Raw genomic sequence first — 10767 nt, 5'->3', positions numbered from 1 at the left:
GAATTGACTTAAGGTAATAATGTTTTGTGTCTTTTTCTATAGACAAAAAAAGATGAAACCAAGCTAAAACAGATTTATGTGTTGTGTTTTTCATTGTTGTCACTTCTACATATCCATCTACTATAATCCTTTTGTTATAATTTAAATTTATTATTTTGTTTTTGCAGCAAGGTGTTTGAGTTATTTTGTGAAAAATAGCCTGTTTCTATGTCTAAACCACAAACAGAGAAAGTAAAGGTTGATTTGTTTAGTCAGTTTATGAAAACATCATCTCTTCATGGCTCTGGTGTCCCAGCTGGAATACGAAACAGATATTTCCCACAGAAGTGATGAAGGGAGTGCATTATGGTACTTTAATGGGGCTACTAATTTTTAAGTTTCTCCATCAGACAAAGAAGCATGGGTTCAAAACCAGACTAAGAAGTCCAAGAGAGGAAGCATATTTCTTGTTTTATTATTTTATTTGTTCTTTGAGTTTTTTTTTTCATTTTCTTGGTGTGTTTTCTCCTTTGTGTGGTAAATTTATATTTCATAATTAGTATTAATAATTTGTGGTTTCATCATTACAGGTGGGGGTAGATTACCCACTCTCACCTGTTATCATATATATTATATGTACAAAATGTAAATTTAATATATCCGTTCACAAATCCATCCTGTTCAGAACTATAATATAAACATGATGACATTAGGTGCTTTTCTGAATTTTAATATAATAAATGACTGATAAAACACCATTCTCGACACCGTAAAGCATACTTACACATACAGATTATTTACTAAATTAATTATTCTTCTTCTTAATGCTAACCTGACAGACATCCAGATTCTTGATATAGAAAGTTTCACTGCATCTATTAAAGTTTAGGTAGTTTTACCCATCATGTATTTCTTTGTGTTTCTCTCAGGCTTTAATAAGATAATGTAGCATTTTGGAGCAAAGATACAAAACAGCAAAGAAAAACTGGATGCTAAAATAGCAAATATTTCAACAGCTACAGTATACTTTCCAGGTGAACTTATATAAGCTGGAATAAAAGTGATCCAGACAGCACAAAATATTAACATACTGAATGTGATGTATTTAGCCTCATTAAAGTTGTCTGGTAATGTCCGAGCTAAAAATGCCAGCGCGAAACACATAGCAGAAAGGAGCCCAATATATCCTAATACAGAATAGAATGCAGTAATGGAACCCAAATTGCATTCTAAAATTATTTTTTCCACATAATATGCCATATTGGGAAAGGGAGGTGATGTTATTAACCACAAGAAAACATATTATACATTGAATGAATGTAAAAAAATAAAACACTTAACCTCTGCTGGGTTGGACCAAACCATTTCATAATGTTATTTCCAGGCAGAGTTGCCCGAAATGCCATTAGCACTACTACTGTTTTACCCAAAACGCAAGAGATGCATAAGACAAATGTGATGCCAAAAGCTGTGTGGCGCAGCATGCAGGACCAGTCAGACGGTTCACCAATGAATGTGATGGAGCACAAGAAGCACAGTGTTAAGGAAAATAACAAAAGGAAGCTCAGTTCAGAGTTGTTAGCTCTAACAATAGGTGTATCTCTGAAATAGAAAAAGATAACAGCAATAGCTATTGTGAAGGCAGCTCCTAATATTGCAAAAGCAACTAACAATATCCCCATGATTTCTACAAATGACAGGAATTCAATCTCTTTTAAGATGCAGCGATCCTTTTCTTTACTTGATTTGTACTCCAAAGGACACTTTGTACAGTCAATGGAATCTGAAAACAGAAATAATTCTGATGTTAAATGTTATTTATGGTAACCCCATATAATTATTTTGATACATTATCTTTCCTACTATAGCACTGTAATTATATGTATAAAGTGATTTAAGATGAAACAAGACTTCATGTTGGGTGGCACAGTGGTTACCACTGCCTTTGCACAGCTTCACAGATTTTGACTCGTTTCTCAGCTTGACTGCTCTTTCTATAGAGTTTTCATTCTCCTCTTATCCAAGTGGATTTTTACAGGTATTTTGTTGTCCTCCCACATCCTAAATATGAAGCTAACTGGTGTCTCAAAATTGACTCTGTGTGGTTAAATTTAGTTTAGGATGGATAGGTATTCTATCCAGGGTTGATTCCAGCTTAGATTTAGACAAGTGTTAATTAAGTGGTGGCAGACAACAATATTCAAAGTTTTATGCTGAAAGAGCTGGTCTTTAGTGGCCTCTAGTCAGCAGGTAGATAAATCTGTTTCAGACTACTAGACTAACAGTTTGACATCACCAGCCCCCGATTGGACTCCAGTACCTTTGTTTTGAGGTCATAGAAGATTCGTGGAGGATGAGACAGAAATATCACACTTAAGAATGCCAAGTTGTTGTTTAAAAGAATTCTTTGTTTCAGCACCTTTGCCCTGAAACTTCAGTAAGCAGTACTTGGTTGAGTTAAAATTAAATAAAAATCACTGAGACATCCGCAATCAAATGTCTTAATCTGGAATCACAGATGACACAGTGAAATGACAAAGACATTTTTCATGCAAATCCAACCTAAATTGCCAAGTTAGACCTACCAATACAAACCAAAGGTCCCCACCATGACCCAGCTTCACCCCACACAAGGAAGGTTCTTTGTTGTATGCAGCAGGGAAATTGTGCATGCAATCTGACACTCTGCAAAGAATGAGAGTCTAGTTAACCAAAGGGCCTGTAGAATTTTATATGTCTTCATTTGCCAGATGAAAAATTTGTAAGAATCATGCCTGAATAATTTTGCAGGCAAAGTTGTTTTGTGGGCGGCACGGTGGCGCAGTGCGTAGTGCTGCTGCCTCGCAGTTGGGTGACCTGGGGACCCGGGTTCGCTTCCCGGGTCCTCCCTGCGTGGAGTTTGCATGTTCTCCCCGTGTCTGCGTGGGTTTCCTCCAGGCGCTCTGGTTTCCTCCCACAGTCCAAAGACATGCAGGTTAGATAGATTGGCGATTCTTAATTGGCCCTAGTGTGTGCTTGGTGTTTGTGTGTGTCCTGCGGTGGGTTGGCACCCTGCCCGGGATTGGTTTCTGCCTTGTGCCCTGTGTTGGCTGGGATTGGCTCCAGCAGACCCCCGTGACCCTGTGTTCGGATTCAGCGGGTTGGAAAATGGATGGATGGAAGTTGTTTTGTTTTCTGTAAGATCTTACTGCATCTTGTCTGTACATAGTAAAACCAAAAGCATGAACACAGTAAAAAAAATAAAAGGGCATTACATCTTTTAAATCTCCTTAATATCATTTCTGTGGGCTGTACACAGCCCCTAAAACAAAATTGGAGTCAAACATTTTTTATTTTTTTCAGGAATTCATTTGATTTCTAGATTGAACAGTATGAAGTCTGGGTTATTAACATATTATCAAATTTCAGACATCAATTTTCAGAACCCCTTAGTCCATTTCAGAAGTCAAAGTTGTGAGGGTCCACAGCCTTTCCTTGCATCTTTAAGCGCAAGACAGAAACCAACACAGGGCTCACCCATTCAGACACCCACAGGCACTCAATTTGGGAAATGCGAATTAACCTCAGACACACAACTTGGGATGTGGGAGGAGAACAAGATTTGTAAAGACAGCAGGAGAAAGAGCAAACTACACAGACCATTTCTGAAATGGGATCTGATGTTGTGAGGCAGAAAGAACTAATCATTGTTCCGCTAATCCACCCTCATATTGAAATATTACAGTATATCTGAGACTTTTACAGTTTTATTAGTAAGCTAGCAATTAACAGTTTATTGATAGCAAGCCTCAATTAATAAATCAACTATCCATTATGTGAACATGCTTTTTCCACTGCAGAAGAAAAGGAACCGGGGGGAAAGGCCAGAAACAGTAACAAAAATAGGTACTTGAGTAGTACACTATAATATTTTGTCATACATGGCAAAATTAGAGATGTCAGTTAAGTTTAAATACACTGGCAGGTTGGTGGAAATCCGTGACAACCCAAGTAGAACTTGGTGTTAGAATTCAAGTCTCTGTAATTGTGAGATAACAACAAAAACAAGTCTGCTACCAAACAGTGGATCAAAAGGCAAACAGGTTTAAGTACACAAGACAAATTTCATTGTAACAGAGCTGATAAAAATCACAGCAAGGTCAGAATTAGTGTAGTAAGTACAAAGAGTCATTCAGCACCATGTTAAAAAAAGCAAACCTTTTCCAGTTTTGTCTGGGGCCAAGCTAAATTTGAAATTTGTGTTTTAAGGTAATAGTACACAGTGCCATTAAGTACATTGTTTACACTGTAAAGTGTCTTGTGATAGTAGGAGGTGCTATTTAGAATTAATATTGAATAACTGACTGTGGTGTTTGGTTTACTTAATTTTAAGCAACTGAGAAAAAAATGGATTCAAGATTATGGATATTTTACTGTTAGTATGCAATCACATAAGAGGCAATTTTTTATTTTTAATCTTACTGGTTTCATTGCTGAATTCACCTTCAGCACATGGTATGCAGTCAAAGCAGCAAGCAGGCTTTCCTTTCTGAACAGCCTTACGTGTGCCAGGGAGACAGCTGTCAGTGCAAATAGATACCGGCACCTTCCAAGTAAATGAGAATGCAACTGATTATTATATAAGGAAAAAAATGGATGGATTATATATAATATGTATAATCCATATATAATGGATAATAAAATGTAATTCATTGTAAGTAATTATTTGTAATTGGGAGGAAAAACAAATAAGAATTCTAACCGTGTCTCGTCTTTCAGTCCAAACAATACTGATATTTTTCATTATGAACTCCTTTCCTTTAGGAAAAGATGCATCGTAGAAGCCAATTGTTACAAATGTTGCAGTTCCCTCTTTATCAAGCTGCCAGTTTATTAAATCATATCTTGCAGTGGGATCACCATTCTTATCAAAATAGACGCTCTCACCATTTGGTGTTGTCAAATTAATTTTTTTCAATGTCTCCACAACCTAGAAATAAATGGTACATTTATTTAGAAAACAACCAAACACACACATTTTAAAATAAATAAATTAATTCAAATGTATATGAAGCATTGTACTTTCACCTGCCAAGGTTCAATTTTAATGTTCCCTTTACAGGTCTGAATGTTTAGTGAGTTCTGTTTACTTTGACATTCTAAAAGTTCATGAAGAGAATACGCCACGGCATACACAGCTTTGTACACATTGTTTGTAATTCCCAAATCTGTGATGTCTGTGTATTGATTACTGACTTCTTGTAAACTCTCTGAACCAGTACAACGACTTTTGGCCATAATGCCATCATGAGAAGTCCAGGTACAATTAAAGATACTTTCCCAGAACTCTATCAAACCTGCATTTAAATTACTGTTAGATGGTCTAACATTGACCAAAAATTCCTTTAATCCTGGTATTTCTGCATTGCCAATAGCAATTCCAATTGCTCCACCAATAATTTTATAATTTTCTGCTGTAGCAAGATTTTTAGCAGAAGCCCATGACTCACTGCCTACCCACTGAAATCCAGTGACATTCTGTAGTAGCAACTCTTTTACTAGAAATTCCATTTCTATAAAGGACATGAAAGCAACAATAACTTTTGAAGTGGACTGCCTTATAACATCTACAATTCGGAGAAATTTTTCTCGTGGGTTTGTTCTGAAAACGGCCACAGAATATTCAATGCAGACTCCTTCTTGTTCAGCAATTTCCGCAAATGTTGCCATTCCACTGTTGCCATAATCATTGTCGCTTCTAATTGTTCCAACCCAAGTCCATCCAAAATGCTTTACAAGTTGTGCAAGGGCCCTACTTTGATAATAATCACTTGGGATGGTCCTGAAGAAGGTAGGGAAATCATTCTTGTTGCTAAGACAGGCACATGTAGCAAAATGACTTATCTGTGAAAAAGTAATAATAACAGTAATGATGTATGCCAAATCAAGGAGAAAAGTATAAACATAATGGAGCAAATTTATAGGAGCCAAAGGATAAACTACAGCTGAAATTCTATAATAGACTTTGTAGAATTAAAAGGAAATGAGCTTTGGTCTCTAAAATGTATTTTCTTATTGGAAATGCTTAAATCTAAAGTCACTTTTAATATATGGGAATAAAGCATCAATGTCTCAAACCTCTGAAGAGGAGATCTTCACTCCCTAAATAAATATATTATTATAACTTACATTGGGAGATGTTTAAACATTTTCCAGCTAATAAATTATAAGTATTAAGAATTTTCATAGAAGAAAAAGACTCTGGGATGGTATTTGAAAACCAAAAAAATAATGACTCTTAATACTGGACTGATAATCTACCATATCAAAAGCCATTCGTATTTTTTCTGTAATTGGTTAAGATAAAAGTCAAATAAATTATTCTATTCAGACATGATTTAAAGCCAAACAAACTCTTATAGTCTGTTATAATATTCACTTTTTTATATCTACTGCATATATTTTAAATGGGGTGAGGTTACATACAGTACATATATAAATGCATATAGATTCACACACTATGCAGCAAACAGTACAATATAAAGTAAGATGTAATGTTATTTGTAAGATCCATTCTGTTTTTACACTCAATTCTCCAAATGAGCCAGCCTATATAAGATTTTTATTTACTGCACATGCTAATAAAAGAGTACTTGATTTTTTTTTTCTCACCACTGGTATATGAAATGGTCGTAAAGTTGTTGCAATTCCAATAGTTGGTGATGAATCGGACTGTGCTATAACAGCATGGGCAGTAGATGGAATTACACATGAACCATTAGCCAGCACATCTTCTTGTTTGTTCACTAGAGCCATGGCAGCTTTTATAGCCAGAAGTATTGAATCGCAGGCATCATAAATCTCAAATCCCAGTGTTACATTAGAAAGTAACTCAGAGCTATTATTTATTTCTTCAATTGCAAAAATCATACTTTCAGCAAACTGAAACTCTCTAAAATTTAAGCTGTAAAGATACAGAATGCTGTAATCACCAGATTAGTGTATTTGCAAGTCACAGGAAGAAGGATGAATCCACCATTAAATAGTTTAAAAATATAACTACTACATTTACTTCCCAACTAACTACTTTCATTCCTATCTTTAGTCAGCGTCTCACCTCACATAATGTTTTAAAACATCAATAATGCAGTGCTTTCTAAATGAAAGGCAGTAAAAAATGAAAACCTTTGTGGATCATTAACATTTGTCATTTTCAGGCTGTTGATCTGCTTGCACATGAAATGAAATAGAAAACAACAGAATATACTTATTCTTTATACTTACTCTTTACATTTTATTGTATCAGGCATAGAGTTAAACTTAATTTTGACAATGTCAAGATTGTCGTGAAATGAAAAAATTGCTCCAAGTATGATATCTCCATTCTTTGAAAACATTGGAAGTTGTGATCTCCCAAGCAGCTTGCATGATGGATCATCTGCCTTTGCTGAGAACATCAAGATAGCAATGGTGATAAGCAGCATCTTGTTATTACCAATGTTTGGCATATTGGATTGCTTTTACCTGTTGGCTTTTTATACAAGATCTTGATGCCAGTATTCTCTAGGATCACCAAATCTCTAAGGTAAGCTAAGAGTTTCTACCAATCAGTTATAATATATACTGCATATAATCAAGGGAGAATTTACTGTCTTGAGAATTTCATAGGATTTATTGAATTATGCTGGTCTTTTATGCTGATTTTATTATGGTGTCTTATTAGAGCATCAGGTGCTACACTTGCTCATTTAGGTGCTTATTCATTTTTCAGTTATCACATTCTTCTTGGCTCTCATTTATATAATTCTGGAAATAATGAGTAACTAAGTCTAAAAAACATTACATTATGTTCAGCATTGTTTTCTACAATGTTTGTGATTTTTTTTTAATTTAGGAAAGAAATCATTTACTGTGTTTTAACAAATTAACTGAGACACACTGCGGTTAAACATATATTTTTTCCAGACATTTTTATCCTACAATGTTCTTTGGAAATGTTAATCCAGGTTGGATTTACTGTGTCTCTAACACCTACAAAAAGGATTTTTCCATGTGTAGTTGTTTTTGTCTGTTAATTTGTTTTTTATTTTAACAAAAATATAATATTCAGTGATGCCAGTAGGGTTGGTGTCACCTAGAATGGTAACCAAGGCTGAATTAAGATCCCCACAGGCCCCCATATGACTTAATGAATAGAGCTCCTTAAGTGAGAGTTGATCATACCATAAACAATGCACCATGTGGACACCTGGCCATTTAAAGCAGCAAAATAATTCCCTCTATTAATGGTGTGGGATGACTCGAGCAGGGGGCACATCCTCTTTGATGATTTCAGTCAGCAGAGACTTATCTGTTTCATCAAGCTGCCCCCATTGTTGATTTCAGTTCTCAGACACTCATTCATTTCTGTAAGCTGAGGGATAGGGGTGTCTTCCTTGGTGATTTGAACCTGTGGACATGTGATCATTTTATCAAGTGGGTTGGAGGAGGATCGTCCTTGGTGACTTTAGCCCATGGACACTTGATTGTTTCACCCCGAAAGACTGCTGCACGAAAAACTTTATAGATAGTCATTTTGGTGTCACCATGGTACGGTCCATCCCTGCCGCACCCATGTAGTTACCATTGATAATATTCACAAAACCAAGTATCCATTTTAGGACACATATCCAATAGGCTGTATTTTACATACAGCATACTCTATGAAAAAAAAAAAATTTCTAGTTCTTTTTATCTTGCAGCCTATTGTAATTTTAAACACTCAGTCACGTATGTTCATGGCTTAACACTAAAATTACCAAAGCCTACGAAAAAACTTGTAAATCCGGCCCACCTTAAATCCCTTCGCACCTCTCCGGCAGTGTCTTTTGTCCTGTAAATGTGCCGATCAAGACAAGCAGCAAGCAGCCTACTATTCCATCCCCCCACCGCCGCAGAACGTGCACAATGTTCTCCCAGCTCATGCCTTGATCATCTGGGAGTGAAGTGCTGGAGTTTTAGGGTGGAAATAATAGATCGTTATTTGGAACACATGTATTTCATGTGTGTTCCGTTTCTACAATAATCTGTGTAAACACATTGTTAAAACAGAAACGTTTTTCATATTTTAGTAATAAATGACAAAATGTAGGCATAAACTATATAATGTGTGAAGCCTGAAGTCCAAAGATCAAACAAATATTTTCACAAAAGGTTCAAGGATGATGCAACAGTTTCCATGGCGCAGCGGTAAGAATTGCTGACTTGTAACAATGAGTCCCCCGGTTCGATCCTAACTGCCTCGTATATTTACTGTTTTGAGGAGTGAGCTACTCTTATTGTTAATATTATACAATAAACACATACATTTGGTTTGTGTCTGTAACAGCCAGTGTACATTTATAGTACTTGTAAAAGTTAGCATTTTTTTTTTACTTTTCTTCTCTCAGTCACGATCACAGTACATACTACCGCCCCCTCAGGGATCTGAATAGTTAGTTTTTATTTGAAACTGGGAATAACTGTAGATGTGAATGGTGTTTTGAGACAATGGAACTGGACATTCTCTGATCTGACACACAAACGCTGGTGAATCTGCCTTGTTCATATCTCACTGTCACTTGATTTTTTTTATTCAGTTTTACTAAGTGTTCCTGCTCAGGTACACATGTCATAAATGTTGGAAGGATGGTCCTTGCGTGTGTGTGAATTGTTAACATTTGAATTTGATGGTTGCATATAGCGCGGAACTGACCTCTGTGTACTATTCTTTCCTCTGCATGTCCTGGAGTACAAAAGAAACGCCACCATACAGCAACATGTGGGGACTGGCAAGATCGGAAAAAAAAAAAAAAAAACCACGAGGTCACTGATTACAACCGCAAGATGTTATGCGAATAAATATGAAAAATATGAATAATGTTGCATCTGTGTCACACTGTTTTCCGAAATGTACTATACAGGTCATAAAATGAATAATTCCAAATATCATATACAGTACACCCCCAAAATTCATGGGGGTTACATTCCTAGAGCACCCACGAATTTTGAAAAACCGCGACTTTTGGATGTGGTTAAAAATGCCTTTTAAATGCCTATTTTTATAGTTTAAACCCTAAATACAGTATGCCCCCAAAGCACTTTAATTTCGGTGCAAACTCAGCTTAATACATTAATACATTACCTTAAAAATTAACTTAATACATTACCTACAAACAGAATGTAAAGGTAAACCCATCTACTGTACAGTACTGTACTGCTATGTCTCCTGCGGTGCTAGAATGTAAAATACAGATGTTACCACTATACGTGCTGTAATTAATGCAAGCGCGTTTTCTTTGGTATGCGCTGTTGTTTTCTTTGTTATAAGTAGAATAAATACATAATAATTTCATTTAATTAAAATACAGTAAAATGTACAGGTACTCACCAATGATCTATGATATTGATTGTTGATGATGAATTAGCTGTGCAGTACGATGGAGAGGATTTAAAACTCCTCGGGTGGTGCCTCTTCTTCAGGCGCTTCAGGAGGAGTCGTATCTTTGGAAGGGTCTTCTTCTGAAGGGGTTATGTGCTGGCTTTTCTTTATACGTTTCAGGAACATTGTGAGGGGAAGTTGCTACGTTGTCTCCTGTAGTGAATTGCTGGTACAATTTCCGTGCCTTCTCACGGATGATGTTACCGTCCAAGGGGATGTTCTTCTTCCTGAAGTCGGTGATCCATAATGCCAAGGCAGATTCCATCCTGACGATATTTTTATTCCTTATGGTCGTTACCTTTTTGGCACTATCACAGAAACTTACGGATACGGTACTCCAGATCGCTGCT

At 36.1% G+C, this 10767-nt stretch overlaps 1 protein-coding gene across 1 annotated transcript; it reads right to left on the bottom strand.

Annotated features, from left to right (window-relative positions):
* Window positions 1–481: 481 nt before the first annotated feature.
* On the bottom strand, window positions 482–7476 carry LOC114643390 (extracellular calcium-sensing receptor-like). Its single transcript, XM_028791980.2, is given in 8 exon segments — window positions 482–1275; window positions 1277–1306; window positions 1308–1762; window positions 4441–4564; window positions 4721–4948; window positions 5047–5862; window positions 6631–6922; window positions 7243–7476. Coding segments are annotated over 8 exon segments (2580 nt in total). The 5' UTR covers window positions 7467–7476; the 3' UTR covers window positions 482–864.
* Window positions 7477–10767: the final 3291 nt, after the last annotated feature.

Source organism: Erpetoichthys calabaricus, chromosome 2 (genome assembly GCF_900747795.2).
Source record: "Erpetoichthys calabaricus chromosome 2, fErpCal1.3, whole genome shotgun sequence".
Classification (NCBI taxonomy): Eukaryota; Metazoa; Chordata; class Cladistia; order Polypteriformes; family Polypteridae; genus Erpetoichthys; species Erpetoichthys calabaricus.
The sequence above is the reverse complement of the archived record's forward strand: the minus strand, read 5'-3'. Positions and strand labels throughout refer to the sequence as shown.